The sequence below is a fragment of the Elephas maximus genome, chromosome 20 (assembly GCF_024166365.1).
Source record: "Elephas maximus indicus isolate mEleMax1 chromosome 20, mEleMax1 primary haplotype, whole genome shotgun sequence".
NCBI classification, from domain to species: domain Eukaryota; kingdom Metazoa; phylum Chordata; class Mammalia; order Proboscidea; family Elephantidae; genus Elephas; species Elephas maximus.
The window spans coordinates 19,135,412-19,151,428 of record NC_064838.1 but is presented as its reverse complement, the minus strand read 5'-3'; the positions used below and the strand labels follow the sequence as shown (position 1 = coordinate 19,151,428).

The window sequence follows — 16,017 nt, the reverse complement described above, 5'->3', positions numbered from 1 at the left end:
GGAATACCCAAGCTGGCTTCCAATAGTAGCAAATATGAAATAGACCATTAAAAAAAAAAAAACTTACAGGAATGGTAAAATCCATGTTGACTGGTTTTCACATTTACCTGGCAGGATTCCCATGCTAGCGTTGGCATGGAGACTGGAAAACGAAATTTTCCAGGAGTCTGTCACTTGCTACTGTTTCCACTTATTCGACTGTGTGTCCAATTTTAATAATTTTTTAAAAGTTAAAAAAGAGTTTGACTCCCTTTTTGTTTACTGTTTCAGGACGTTTCTCAAACATGAAAACACTTGTAAAGAGGTTTTAAAAATCAAAGATTTGGGTATCCAAATATTCAGCTGTTTAACATTGAGATAATTGCCAGTTCTTTTTTTTTTTTTTTTCCACATTGAGTCTGAATGCTTTGGCATGGGGGAGCGCCACAGTCTGAAAGTAACTTTGACTCTCCTCACGACATTTATTTAAGAGGCTGAGAGACGCATCTGCTTTTCAACAATTCGTGGCCCTTACGGGACAGGGCGAGAGCCCAGAGGCTCTGACGATTCAGGAGGAAAGTTGGGCTTCTTTCCCACAAGCAAGTTTGGCATGGTCACACCCAGGTCCTCTTGTAATCATTTTCATAGAGGAAAAAAAGGCTGAGATGTTGGAGCGAGGCCGTCAGAGACCGAGGGCAAGTTTGTCAGTTGTCCTCTCAGGCTGTGCCTAGAACCCAGGAGACACTCAGTTCATGTTTACAAGAATGAACCAATCACAGTAACGCCATATTGCATCTTACAAGACTGAGCGGTGTTTTTCCTGGACTAGAAACTAAACGAAGAGAGACCTCCCTACCTAAGGTCTAAGGGGCCCAGGGTTGGCCCATGAAACCATGCGTTCTCATTTCCCTTTGGCATCATCCTGAACTGTTCTGCCTGAAGCTGGCGTGACGCTGAAGAAGTGAGGGAATGCCTGTGAGGAAAACCAGAGAGAAGAGGGTCGGAAACAGATGTGAGCATAAAGAGAAGACACTTGAAAGAAATAAATAGGACTCCCACAGCTGGAAGAACGGACCCCTAAACGTTGTCAGGGATGTGGGATTAGGGGTGCTTTTGTTCTCCCTTTGTTCTTTTTCCGTGCCGTCCACGTTTTCAGTTGGTTTGTTTGATGTCCCTTTTTTCCAAGTTAGTCGACCATAAGCACAGACTTGGTGGCTGCCTGGTTCACCGCCAAGTACCTGGCATACAGCGGGCGCTTGGTAAAACACTTGCTGAACAAATGGGCCTGGTTTTTTGTTCGACTACCCCTTACCCCCAATTTTTCCATGGCGCCTGACACATAGTAGGCGCTCCCTAAACATCTGTAGAGCAAATGAGCTGCAAGTTTCGGCGCCGAGCACGTGGAGCTTTGGAAACCAGGACAGCAAACGAGTGCGTCTCAGACCACAAAAGCGATTCAGGCGCGTGCGAAAGGCAGCCGCGCGCGAGAGGCGAGAGAATGGCAGGGAGCGGGGCGCCCCGCGGGAGGCGCTGCCTGCGTGGCGCCCGAGGCGGGGACCGAGGGAGCCGCGCCGGCACGTGGTCGTCTCGGAGGCTGGCCCGGCCGGGGTGGGCGCGCGTGTGCGCGCGGGGGCACAGGGTGTGTGCCCGCGCCGTGCCCCCTGCGCGTGCTGCCCGGCGGGCGCCGGCGTGAGTCACGGCGGGGCTCGCCTTTATAACGGCCCGGAGGCTCGCGGAGCCGCCGCGCCCGCCCGCCGTTCCGCGCTCCACAGAGCGCACCCGGCCCCGCGCCCCCAACGGCCCCCAACCGCCGCCCAGTCCGAGGGCGCCATGAGGAATCCGCGCTGCGCCCCGCTGCTGCTCCTGCTGCTGCTGCTGCCGCCGCTGCTGCTCACGCCCCCCGCCGGAGACGCCGCCGTGATCACCGGGGTAAGCGGCCCGGCGCACCTGTCCACCCGGCACAGGTCGCCCCGGGCGCGCCCAGGGGGCCCGGGGAAAGGGCGGGGAGGGACACCCAGGGCGGAGACACCTGCTTCCGTCGCCCCTTGGCGCACTTGGGAAAGTGCCTGCCCTGCTCCAAAAGCAGCAGATGGCCCGGGACATTGGGAGCGCCCTGAAGAAAAGTGACAAAAGCGTCACCCCACCACCTTCTCCCACTGACCTCCTCTGCGACACCCACAACCTCTCTCTGGTTTGTTTTCGTGTTAAGCTGAAAGAAGTTGTCTCGTGGCGCACTAGCCTCGGACCTTAACATTTGAGGGTTCCTTCCTGAAACGCCATAGGGCAAGACGAATGCCCCAAATCCCGGGAGTCTTAGTCAAGGAGTTGGCTCCAAATGCGCCCTCCGCAGAAACCCTTTGAAATAACTTGGTGCAGGGCCGTGTATGCGCTTTGAAAAGCAGTTGTGGGCCCTTCCTTCTGGATTCCGGGCTTTTTTCAGCTTCTTGAGGTTCTCCCTGTAACAGTTTTCCATTTCCAATCCCTAATACGGCACTTCCAGTGCTCCGGTGTCATTATGGAGTAGGTTGCTGCGTAGATGTTTCAACTTAGAGAAGGCGTCTTTGGAAGTAGGGACTAGTTTAATTTTTCCCTATTCGCACCGACAGTTTTCTTTGTGTGGATCTGAAGGATGAGTTTACCGTAAAAAAAATTTAAAAAGTCTTAAGTCTAGTTTATATCAGTAATACAAAACTGCAACCATTTCCTGGTTGGTCAACTGCATTACTCTTTTTTTTTTTTCAAAGGTGGAATTAATTTATATTTTCATTAAGTTACTTCCAGTATCTGAGTGCATGTTACAGGATTTATATAAAACAGCTCTGTTTGAAATGATGATACATCGGTAATGAAATAGCCTTTAAGAGAAATGTCATTGTCTTGAGAAAATACAGCTCCATTGTCTCTATGTGAGTTAATAGGTTTGTAGCAGATTGAAAGCCCTGTGCTATAAAAGTATTTGGTTTTACCCGACAGATATTTAATTATATTCTTTGTGATCTTTATTAGAATAGTTTAGCAATTAAAAAAATTCTTTGAGCAGCTTTGTTAGTAGCCAATCTGGTTGAAAGAAAGTTTTTTAAAGGGCTTTCTAATTCAAGAGAATTGAAACATGATTTTTTTTTTTTCCTCCTCTTCCCCTGCTGGTTTATTTCAAATTTCTCCTAATCCTCTGAGCTCAAAATTTCTTTGCAATATAAGTATCTTTTTGTTCCCTTCACAGGACGACACTATTTGAATAGACCTGCAATGGGTTAAGAATGAAAGGCATAAGGAAACAGCTGCCTAATTAAATATATATAAACCTAGGCAGTTCTTAGTAAATATTTCCAAGAAGTGACGCTTTTTGTTACACAGTGAAATTTTATCATATTGGATGTTTATCTGTTTGAGAGGCTTAGTCCAGGCTTATTATGTAGTCCTGTGTTGTTTTTGTGTATTGTTGTTGTTATTTTAACTCATTGTTACAAGCAAAGAATTTTAAAAAAAAATTTCTACAGAAACATGGCAATGAAGAAATCTAGTTCTTGTCTCCGTGACAGGGACTACCATAATACTGATGAAAAACTCCATAACTTACCCAGATGTGTTATCTAGAGGATGTTAAATATTTAAGTGATTTAATTTTAAAAGGTTTTGGCTGGATTTTGATTTTCTTATAAAAAAGGGCTAGTGGGGCTTTATAATTCAGGGTCTTCAACATCTATTGAGATAAAATACTGGCTGAAACCTCCACCTTAAGTATTTACTTTTTGTGTGTATTTGTCCGTACTTTGAAATTGATTTATATGTCCATAGAAATTTGTTAAAACCATACTGGAAAAGGCCATTGACTGAACGAGTCACATATACATGACTTCTGACGTACACATAAAATGGGAAAATGAAATGTTTAGATATGGCCTTATAAAAGACTACACACCCCAAGGTGAAAATCGTAGCTGTTAAAATCCAGATTCTTGTTTTCAATACACTAATAAATTCAAATAGGGGAAGTAAATGCACTCTAAAGCAAGAAAGTTGATCATGTGTAATGAAAAATAATGATAAGATTGCTTCCATATATTTATGTTTTGAGGAGTTATGTCTGTTCCCAAAACTGAGAACTTTGAAGTACTGTTGTCGTTATTCCCAATGAGTGTACATTGAAATTTGTGTCTAAATTACAGACTTTGTAGTTTCCTCCATAAATAGTAGACTCTTTTTACCTTATTGCCAACAGAACATATTACTGCACACTGTTCAAACAAAGCACCCTATTTTGTATTGGTTTTAGGAAATAACAATAGTTCCTTAGATCCATTTTCATGCAAATGAATTTAGTCTGTCATTATTTAGAAGAGTATAAAAATACCTCTGTAGATGATTCTTTGATATATACTTAATTTTTGTACTGGGAGCTGGTGTCCTAGTAATCACCATTTATAATTGCAGCTGTCACTAGTACTTCTTAATCTGATGGATTTTAGAAGACAGGCCAGCTGGTTACATGAAGGACATACACAGATACATATATTCTAAGTCAATAATTTTCTTTTTGCAGGTTACTCACCTGAAAAGTAACATAAAGCAAAAGTTTTGGTCTGTCCATTCTCAACCTATGAGATTTCTCTCTTTAAAGAGGCAATGGTGAAAATCAAGTCAATGGTGTGAGAAACGTCAAGTTCATGAACCAAAATGCAAATAATTTTAAAAGGAAAATGAACACTTCTAAAATTTACATCAGTGCCTTTATGGGCCTAGAGCATTTCATGTCAGATTTAGAGACCATTTAAATCCCTTTTGAAAATTGGGCCCAATGTATTCTGCACTTAATAGTCACACAATCTTGTGATTTGTGTAGTTCCTAATGGCCATGTATAATACAAAGCTAATATAGACCCATTCTTCAAGGTCAAAGCCAGCTCACCTATAAAAAGAATGCTTTTTTTTTTTTAAGTCTTATGTGTACTTAAGATTTTCATAATTCAGGGGTATTGTTTAGCCCATTTTTGAAAAACTGGGAAAATCTATCAGATTCTATTGTAAATATGTGCAAGCAAATGCAGATTACAGTCCCTTTTTCATATATGTGATTATTAAAATCATAGTGTTTGGGTGTTTGAAGAGCATTCTTACTGCTAATTTTAGATTTTTTTTTTTTTTAGCTTAAGTCTTTCCCGCTATCTATATTTATCTGTTTGTTCATTGCATTTCAGGCCTGCGACAAGGATCCCCAGTGTGGTGGAGGCATGTGCTGTGCTGTTAGCATCTGGGTTAAGAGCATAAGGATTTGTACACCTATGGGCAAAGTGGGAGACATCTGCCATCCGCTGACTCGAAAAGTTAGTATGTGTGTGTGTTTTCATGGTGATTCTCTTATCTCTCCGTAACTTAACTCAGCAAGGCCTGTATGACATGAAGGCTGGGTAATGTGCTTGAAATTGAAAGTTAGAGATGATGACAGTGAAAACCCACCCTCTCTCCTTGCCCCTTACATTTAAAAAAAAAAAAAATTATCCTCTGTCATCCTGATTTTAGTGATGCTTTTCATGCCATTGCTCCCATGGCGTTAGAAACCTTTTATAAAAATGAACACATAAATTTGCCTAAAGATTATTTGGGACAAAGAGTACGTATTACACTCTATGAAGCTTCGTTGCAGAAACCAGGGTGTAGATGTTCTGGAAGAGACTTTTAATATCAGACCCAGCGATAAGGCACAAGTAAGAGGTGACTAAGCTTCATGTTTTTGTCTCAGAAAGTCACAGATAATACAGTTACTCCTGGATCTTAGTTTAAAAGTTGAATATTTTGACTCTGTATCTCCAGGGTGCATTGCTCACAGCCTTAGAGATTGGTGGTATTTAATTACCCAATTTATCATCTATCAGCTCAGTGTCACAGTTAGCAGAGCAACACTTCTGAAAAGTTGCTGACAAGAGACAGGACCACCGGATGGCAGGGCTGTACGGGGCTTTTGAGGCTGTATCTGCAGAGGTTACAGACTTGCCTGTCTACAGAGTCCAGGCGGGTTGACACTGTATCAGGAAGGCAGGGCGCGGGAGACCGGGGAGCAGAGAAGTGTGTGGGGCTGGAGAGTCCTTGCCCTTCAGATTAAAACATTTTGAATCACTGTGTGGTCCCATCAAAACCCCTAGAGATGACAGCTTGCAGTGCCTTACTCTAGTACCATCTTCTTGTTTTACCCATCAGTGAAGTGTAGTCTGGAGGCTTCCAAAGATTGGCCCTATGCCAGGAAGCTTGCGAGAGTCAGCTCAGTCTCTTTGCCATGTTCTTGCTCCACATGGTGTTCTCCCATGTTAAAATAGAATATTTTCAAAGCAGCCTGAATTCCACCTTGTACCTTTTTTTCCACATGTGGTTTAGGGTTTAAAATTGTAATAGAGCCAAACATCTTCACTGAAGTCCATGGTCCCAGATAGCAGTTAATATTTGACATTCTTGGAATGAAGGTAATGAAATAAATTGTGACTTTAGGTTTAGGTCTATGAGATAGAATATAGATTCCAGTTGTCTGTGCCTGTCTGAATTTGCTTTTGGATTTCCTGTGGTCTCCTTGAGAAATAATTGTTATGCTTAAGCCGTTCTTCCTTATGGCTTTACCAAGGGAGACTATACTGCCATTTAAAAATAGCTCTTCCTGCTAGCCTAATGATAGAAACCCATTGCTGTCGGGTCGATCCTAACTCGTAGCAACCCTGTAGGACAGAGTGGAGCTGCTGCATAGGGTTTCCAAGGAGCAGCTCGTGGTTTCAAACTACCAGCCTTGTAGTTCGCAGCCAATTTCTTAACCACTGTGCCACCAGGGCTCCAGCATAATGATATGGACCTTTTATTCTTGGACATTTTAAGACAAAAAGTTTTAAAACATTATCTGCCTGTGTCAATGCCAAACTTCCCACAAGGCAGTGTAGCTGGCCCCACTGCCTTTGGCACTGCTGTCCATTTTTTCATCGTCCTTATCGAATGAATCATCTTTTGTACTCTGAGCAGCTGTCTCTGAAGTCGTTTTTATACAGTGTTGGTATAACCTTAGAGAGCAGCAGTGCTTCAGAGGTGGAAGTCTCACCTTCCAGGTAGGAAACCCAGGATGGGTTCCCAGCCAGTCCACCTCGGGCACAGCCACCACCCATCTGTCAGTGGAGGCTTGCCTGTTGGTATGATGTTGAACAGGTTTCAGCAGAGCTTCCTGACTAAGACAGACTAGGAAGAAAGGCCTGGCAATGTAGCTCCAAAAATTAGCCAGTGAAAACCCTATGGATCACGAGGGTCTAATCCCGTCGTGCGTAGGATCGCCGTGAGTAAGGGAGCCAACCTGACAGCAGCTAACAACCGTGTAACCTAACATCACGGAGCCTGTTCGCTAAAACAACTACTGAGAGGATGACTCAGCCTGTGGAACTATTTCTGTTTTAATAACAATAATAGTTGCTATTTGTCCAAAGCTGTGATGGAGCAGAAACTCTGTGCTAAATGCTATCTATGTATTTCTTCTTTAGTACTCAAAACAAGCCTGAGAAGTAGATTTATTCTTGTCAGTATCTGCATATGACAGCATTAAGCCTCAGGGGCTGACTGACCAGGCGAGGTCGCAGAGGTGGTACTGAGAGAACAGACACTGGACTTCCCAGCCCTCTGACACTCCACTGCCATGGGTCTTCATCACTGCACTCTCCTGCCTCCGTGAAGGCAGTGGCTGCCTTTAGTTTGAACACTTTTTAGCCCAGTTGAACCAAAGCTGGTTTGTGTGGGTAAAGAGAGGCAAGATGTTGACTTGGGTGAGTGATGATAGCCCAAAATGAGACTTTGTTTCATCCCATACCTCAGATGAGTTTTCCAAATCTGAGGTGCTTTAAAGAGAACCGAACTCAGTTTCCCAGATGCCTAGTAACTTCTAGCTGAGATTTAGTGCATGGCTAGTTCTGGAAGTAAACAAAATCAATCTCCTTCCATAAATCTGGATGCATTTCTATGGTTTTGTTTTTATCACAGTTTTAATAATGAAATCTTTAATATGGTTTTCATAGTTAAATTAAGTGATAGAAGGACAAAAGTATTTAAAAAATAGTTTCATGTCATGTTTTAATTTTCTCCCTATTCAGATACCCACTTGTGAAATATGTTTCTAGAACTCAGTTTTACAACCTTTCCTGTTGGTTATTTTTCTGTCTTAAAAATACATTTTCATAGATCACTTCAATTACCTATTTTTAGACTAGGCCCCAGAGTTGGTACTTGTTCTAGGTGAAATTAACCCTATTCCAGTAAATAGTTTCTCCCAGAATATCTCTCAAATATATTCTATTTGAAGCAGCTCATGAATTTTTTTTCATAAATATATCCTGGTTAACATTGTATGAAGTACTCAACTCTTCTGAAATTTAATGGTTCATTTGTAAATGGTAAAAATTTGTAGGTGGAAAAAATGGTGATGCTAGCAAAATTTATTTTAATGTGTTGTGTTCACTATTTTTTTATTTAATGGATTAACTGGTGTGGTCCACAAGAGATTGGTGTTTTAAAAAAGCACAAGTCTGTGAATAAAGACCATACCTGTACAGATTTTAAACTTTCCATTTTGGTTTACCTTGGTCATTAACCTCAAAATTCTGTTTATCTGGGTAAAGTTAACAGTATTTGATGACTCAAATAGGGAACAGAATCAGACAGGAATTGATAACCACTGAGTTCTGTATGGAATCTGCTCAGTTTCCTATTTTATTTCAGATGCATTGTTAACTTGAAGAGTTCATGGTCACTGATAGACTATAATAATTATATAATCTTCAACTTTATATTTTTATAAGAAAAAGATAGAATAAAATACAAATCCGTATAGAAAGAATAGGATATATATTTCGATAACACATTTTAAAGCAAATGTTAGTTTTAATAGGTGTTCATTTTTAACAATTAATTTTTGTTTAAGAGCTAAGGAGGAGTTACTGGATTATGTGTCTACAGGTAATACCTTGCTGTTTAAAAAAAAAATACTTGTAATATATTTTATAACTATTCAAAATTTACATAGTAAGTTAGCCATTTCTCTCCCATTCTGATTAACGTTTGGTTTTGGTAGTTTATAATTATGTGTTTAATACTTTTATTGCTTATTATTTTATGAATTTTTTTCCACTTAAACTATTTTGTTTCCTTCAAATAATCTTTTTTTTTACTTTCTATGGGAACGTTTTTAGTACCAGCTTGGTTTTTTTTTTTTGTTTGTTTGCTTTGTTTTGTGTTTTAACCACACTTTAAAACTTGACAAATACATTTTCTTTTTGGAAAATTTTTTGAATAAAAACCTGCATCTTGTTTGTTTAAAATGAATTGAAGATTTTAAAATTATTAGTGGTTTCTACTTTAGAATCAACCTGTAACAAAGCACTGTAAATATACTTACAATTTCAAAATCGAGTATAAATTTTTAAAAATATAACTAAAAAGTTTAATGAGAGATAGGCAGAAGAAAGAGCCCTGGTTGTGTTAAGTAGTTAACTGTACTTAACTGTAGTTAAGTGCTATGGCTGCTAACCAAAAGGTCAGCGATTTGAATCCACCAGCCTGTCCTTGGAAACCCTATGGGGTACTTCTGCTCTGTCCTATAGGGTCACTATGAGTCGGAATAAACTTGACAGCAACAGGTGTGGCTTTTTTTTAGGTAGGAGAAAGCATAATAGACTAATTTCCTCATCTTTCCTATCATGGTGTCAAGAGCCACTCTTTAGATTTGCTATATAGGGACAGCATCACAGCTGTCATTATAGGTTCAAATTGGCAAAGAGACTCATAAAACATGAATATGCTTCAATCTAATACCGGGTTTCTTCTCCTTGACACTACTGACATTTTGGGCCAGATGAATCCTTTGTTGTGGGTGGCTGTTCTGTGCATTGTAGTATGTTTAGCAGCCTCCAGGGCCTCTACCCACTAGACGCCAGTAGTGCTTCCTGCCCAGTTGTGAAAATCAAAAATGTCTCCAGACATTGCCAGATGTCCCTCTGGTGGGAAGGTGGAAATTACCCCAGTTGAGCAAACTGGTCTAACACTACTTCGACTTAGCTTTACAGGGCACCATGTAGGAGATCACAGCATCCTCACTGGGAGCTCAGGAGCTACCCAAGTCACAGTTTTGAGCACATGTGGCCACCACAGATGAAAGCCAAGGTGTGCAGGGGCCACCTTGACTCACAGAAGCTGCTGCCCGTATTCCTCACCAATCTTTTATACCCCCTAGTCACGGGCCCAAGACCTGCATGCCAGCAGCTGCCCAACCCAAGTGCAATTCTACACAACCAGTGAGGCCAACACACCTCTCCCATTGACCGCCATTCTTTGCCAAGGACACAGTGCAATGGGAGGCCCCAGCCATTCTCACGGCAGCCCAGTCCCGGTGTTAACCTCCTATTCACAAAAGGAAAATAGATAAATAATTACATTATTTAAAATTGTATGAATATATATATCTACAGCAAAAAAAAAAAAATTTTAAGTTACCAAATTAAGATACAATGCAGTCTTTGTAATTATTAAAACCAAAAACTCTGGGAGTATAGGATTTTTAGTTTTTGTTTCATATGTTTCTATACAGTCTGAATTTTTTTTAAACTATGTGCTTTCAGTGAAAAAAGTTATCACAAACCTAGGTATCATTACAAATAAAAAGATAATAGCATCAGAGCTTCCTGTGTCACATAACTAGGCTTTTCTTCACGTTTCCTTCTCTAACATAAGTTAAACATTACATTTCCTTCTTTAACGTAATTGACTCTGTTTTGAGAGAAAACCCAAACAGTGCTTCTGTTTTGCATCAGTACTGTTCTCTCTTTAAAAGTGCTGCAAATGGTTAAGAATCTTGCTTTCTGCAAAGTGCTGGTTGTTCTGCCTTGGTAACTTCTGGGATTTGTTGTTTGGAATTCTAGGCTATTAGAAATTCTGGATTGAGTGTACAGTTAATTCTAAAGTAAACCATCCAGTTTGGGCTGAATCGTTAGCTTCTTGGCTGGATTTGTACATCTGAATGTGCCTCATCTGTGAACTCTTTCTCATGCAGTGGTGACTATTAGATGCCTATTAGGTTGTCACACAATGTATATAGATCTAGAGGTGGATGGGCCAGTCAAGGAATTCACGAGTATCTAGTGGCCTTGGACATTAGGGGCTCACAGATATAAGAGGGAAAGGGAAACCCCCCAAGGACTGATGCAGCTAAGGACTCTGGGGGACCAAGGGTGAAGCACAAACTGGATCTTGAAAAAGGCACCTGGGTTTGAATGAGGTATAAAGACCTCCAGGTGTAAGCTTTATGTTCAGGTCAGTCAGGCAGATTCAGGTGGGTGCTGATACAGTTTTGGTGCCCTTGATAAGAAAAAGAAAGCAAAGAGATCTTACTTTTGAAAGCTTTACAAAAACATATGATGTGTCAATACATTTCCACGACCCCTCCTAGACCATGGAGGTGCCCATGCAATGAGGGGTGTTAGCATCTTTGGCTTCACAGTAAATCTTTCTTAATCACTCGGGGCTGGTCTATGCTGGGCACGTGCAGGGTGAGGGGCAGCCACACAACCTGAACAGTCGTCCCTCTGCCCTCGGGGGTTCACAGACTATGCAAAGGGCAGGAGTGGTGATAAGCATTTAACAGATACTTGCTTGAGCATCTCTTATGTACCAGGCTAAGTGTTATATGCTCATAAAAAAAACAGGCACAGCCCCCTTCTTCAAAGAGTCTGGTCATGGTGGTATTTGAGAAGAGAGCCGTATTTGGAAGAAAATGGGACTGGGTTTGACTGTGAGCACTTTTCCACTTTAGCTGGGTCACCTCAGGCAAGTTATTTCACCTCTAGGGAAGCCACTTACCTCGCCTCAAAACACGGTGAAAATCTCACACACAGGCTTGATGTGAAGCTTTCACAAGGTGTCTCATGAGGTAGCCCATGGAAGGCCATCACTGCTGTTTTTTCTTTTCTGCTGCTTTCAAGGCGCTGGCAGCCGCCCATGTGACAGGCCAGAGAGCGATCGCAGTGTTGTGTGATGCACAAAGCACAAGACTGTAAGCACCACACAGGCACATATTAGTAGCTCATCCATCTGGCTGGTCATCTGTCTCTCATCATCCTGCTTTGTTTATCATTGTAACCTCAGCACCTAAAATAGGGCCTTGTGTGAAGGAGACACTCACTAAATACCTGTTGAATGAATGAATAAAAGAAATATGCTTGGTGTTTTCCATCAGTTTGACATGTGGATTATAATTATATCTCAATTACTTCAGGCTCACTTCTCTTGAATATTGCTGTCTGTGCCAGGGTTTCTCAACCTTGGCACTATTGACATCTGGGGCCAGATGATTCCGTCTTGTAGGGGGCTGCCCTGTGCATTGTAGGATGTTCAGCAGTATCCTTGACCTCTACCCACTTGATAGTAGCATGCCCCCAAGTTGTGATAACCAAAAATATCTCTAGACATCGTCACATGTCCTCTGGGGCACAGAGTCACCCTTGGTTGAGACCCACTGGCCTATGCAGTGGTTTTAGGCTTGGTGAGAAGGAAGCTCTCAAAGTCTCTGGGTCAGAACAGGTTATACAGGTCACAGATTATGTCTTCTTATATTGCCCACTTGAAATTTTTGGAGCCATTCCAGCTACACCCACCTCATCTAACATATTCTCAGTGGCAGCAAATGAGCCAACCATCAGAGTACCCTTTGGCACACAGTGACAGAACCATTCTGAGCACAAGTCTCTGTTGTGCTGATGGCCATTGTACCTCTGTGTAGGCTCTGTTGTTGGAGCCTTGAAAGCGACGATGTATCAAAAAGACAAAGAGCCTGGGATGGCTTGGGTAGACCTTGTTCTGCCTGTTCACCACACACATGCCCTACCTTCCTATTACTTCCCTTTCTGCATGTATTGATGTCAGTCATCTCCCTGGCCCTTCCAGAACCAATTGGGAAATGGAAGGCAGGAAAGAAGAAAGAGGAAGAGAAGAAAAAGGAAAAAGGAGGTAAGAGAAGCTGAGCATGGTGCCAACCAAAGACGGGCCCAGAATAGTCGGTCTTTATGTATGTTGTGCCATCTGTCCTGTTGTTTCAATCCAAACATAGGGTAGAATGGTTCTGCCACTGTCTGCAGACAGCCATCTTTATGCATAAAGACATCTATTTAGGAGGAATCTAGAAGATGCGTCTCAGACTTTCTCATAAGGGCAAATAATCAGTATTGTGTGTCCCCTTTTAGTGGAATAGGATAGGAAACTAAGATATCAAATAAAGCAGTTAAGTTTGGAAGCAATAAGAACGCTTTCTTCTTCCATGCTTAAACTGTAGAAGGACCCCTGAGTCATGATCTCACATAGCCTGTTGCCCTCACATCACCATGAATCATAGTCAGGTGTCCTCCATTTCATTGACCCTAAAACATCTTCAGGCCTGGGGTTAAATTTTCTCCCTGTAACTTGCAAGGCACAATCTCCAGGGGACACCATTTCCAGGGGAGGGAGAATGACTTTTGCTATCTTTGCCTCTTTTCTGTGTACATACTTTGCGTGTACTCCACTTGCAGGTGGTACAAAGAGCCACCACGCTGGTGGACTCTCCGCACCCCAACTTAACTGACGGGATAGACTGGGCTCTTGGAAGTAGAAATAGCAGTTGAATGACTCTCAGAATGAAGCCAGCCTTTCACTAGGGTCTTCCTAGGCTGGAGTTTGGCTTGTTCCATTTCTGCAAATCAAGTTTGCCTTCTCCCTAATTTTTCTCTCATTCCTTCTCAGTTTTTTCCTCCAACACTTTGACTCCTTCTGGCACCTGTGTGCAAATGTGTGAAATTTATTTGCTCATTGTTGCAGTTTATATAGATGTGGCCGTATCCATAATTTATGCTCTTCTTGGGGAGTTTCAGTAGCAACGTACTATAAACATAATTAAAATGAGAAAAAGTAAAAGGCAGTGTAGCTTGGTGACTAAAAGTTTGGTCTCTCTGGTCCAACTGCCAGCTAAGCTTCAAGTTCTAGATATCTGACCTTGGCCAAGTTGCTTAATCCCTCTGTGCCTCAGTCTCTCATCTGTAAAGTGGGTATAACTAAAGTTCTTATTATCCTCATGAGGCGGTTGTAAGGATGGAAAAAGATATGTACAAAGTGTTAAACATATTGCCTGATAAGCAGTTAACAGTCAATAAATATTACCTGTTTTTATTTAAAGAGATTTCTCAAGAATAGTTTGACTTGCTTTTGAGATATTTCTTGCTCTGAATTGGTTTTCCTTTTTGTTTTAGGTCCCATTTTTTGGCCGGAGGATGCATCACACTTGTCCATGTCTGCCGGGCTTGTCCTGTTTACGGACTTCGTTTAGCCGATTTATTTGCTTACCCCGGAAGTAATTGCTGTAGAGTAGAAACGTTAACTGTGAACAGCCACATGATGTCTGTGAAGTCTTTACCTGTGATTGTGCCAAACAAAGAAAATGCCAGAAAGAAATAGTATTTACTTCCTCAACCTTTCCATGTAGCAATTTTATCTCTGATTTTTAAATGATTTTTTTTTAATTGAAAGTAAATTTTAATTTGGGATAGAAATATAAAAAGCAAGGCATGATGGAACCAGTTCTCCTTTCCCTGTTTGTGTTTTGGTTTTGTTTGGCTTTTTTATGCCAATAACTTAGCCCTTTTCACAAAAATGAGGAGAATAAGAATTGGATATTTTGTTACAGAATCTTAACTCCCTAACCTCCCCCCATACGCTCACGCACGCACGCACACACACACACACACACACACAGACTGTGATCTCCTGTCTCTCCTCAAAGTTTTTTTAAGACCCGGCCTCATCCTCCTCCATCTCCCTCCCCTACTTCCTGCCATTTTTAAGTGGAGGAGCCGTACCACTGGCAGAATCATTGATGAGAATCAAGCTGTTTGCCTGATGCTTACACGGTGAAAAGAGTGCAGAGCTGAACTAGACACTCTGAACTCTCCTTGTGGAGTGGAGTTGGATGTACGTCTTGATTTTTCCCTTAACTGCCCATCCAGGTGGTCTTCAGGTCACTTGGACTGGTTTGGCTGGTGTGATGGCAGAAAGAATGGAAAGCCAGATTCATTCCTTCTAGATTTCCAGACTTGGCTTCGGCTTTTTTTTTTTTTTTTTTTTTTAAAGACTTCTTCTCCAAAATGGTACTATGTTTATTTCTTTTTATAGTTTATTTTTTTTTTAAGTCTCATAGTTAAGGATGTTCTAGAAAATGCCGCTTGAAGAGGAAGTATTGATTTTAATCTGGCACGACATTCATTTTAAAATCAGTAATAAATTGTAATTTGAACTTTATTTGTAACCAAAAGGTCTATTGTAATGGATAGCCTGGCATCCTGTCGTTTGTACCTGTATCAATATTGCTGTGTAAAAATTCTGTATCAGAATAATGACAGTACTGTATATCATTTGATTTATTTTAATATTATATCCTTATTTTTGTCACAGTTGTCGTCCGTCTTTATTCCAAGCAGATTTCCCCATAGGCCACATTCTAAAGTGGGTCAAGACAAGAGTTGGTAAAATAGCACTAATAGTATGTGCGTTTTCATTTTAAATTCAGGAAAGTTTTGTTTGCATGCATTTTAAGGTAGTGCAAAAATCACCAATGTGTAAATCCAGAAAATCATGACATGCAGAACTGACTGTAATCAGGAATGGACTCGTGGGATTTCTCTGTGTTGATTCAACAAACCATTATGGAGCATTTATTGGGGTGGTCAGGCAGGGTGCTAGGTGCTAGCCGTTCAGCAATGCCAATACCATCTGGCCTTGACAATCCCACAGATATTGTAAATGGATTCAATGTCGCAAATAAACAATTTATTAAATGTGTTTAACTGACTAAATTTGACCATGCCAGCCTACCAAGAGTTCCCCCCCTCAAAAATTGTCCATTTTGTAGTAATTTACTCAGCCGGGCTCACAGTTGCACGTTGTATATACTTGTATCCCTTGGGCTCCCCTGTACCAGAAATGTATGGGATTTGGCTGTACTAATTACCATACTTG

At 41.4% G+C, this 16,017-nt stretch overlaps 1 protein-coding gene across 2 annotated transcripts; it reads left to right on the top strand.

The window, feature by feature from the left end:
- Positions 1 to 1,809: 1,809 nt before the first annotated feature.
- Positions 1,810 to 14,360, top strand: PROK2 (prokineticin 2). Of its 2 annotated transcripts, XM_049863000.1 has the most exons (4): positions 1,810 to 1,908; positions 5,175 to 5,300; positions 12,922 to 12,984; positions 14,256 to 14,360. In XM_049863000.1, the coding sequence occupies exons 1-4, from the start codon at positions 1,810 to 1,812 to the stop codon at positions 14,358 to 14,360; spliced, it is 393 nt and encodes a 130-aa protein (XP_049718957.1). The 2 variants fall into 2 exon arrangements, with proteins under 2 accessions (XP_049718957.1, XP_049718958.1); XM_049863001.1 differs by lacking the exon at positions 12,922 to 12,984.
- Positions 14,361 to 16,017: the final 1,657 nt, after the last annotated feature.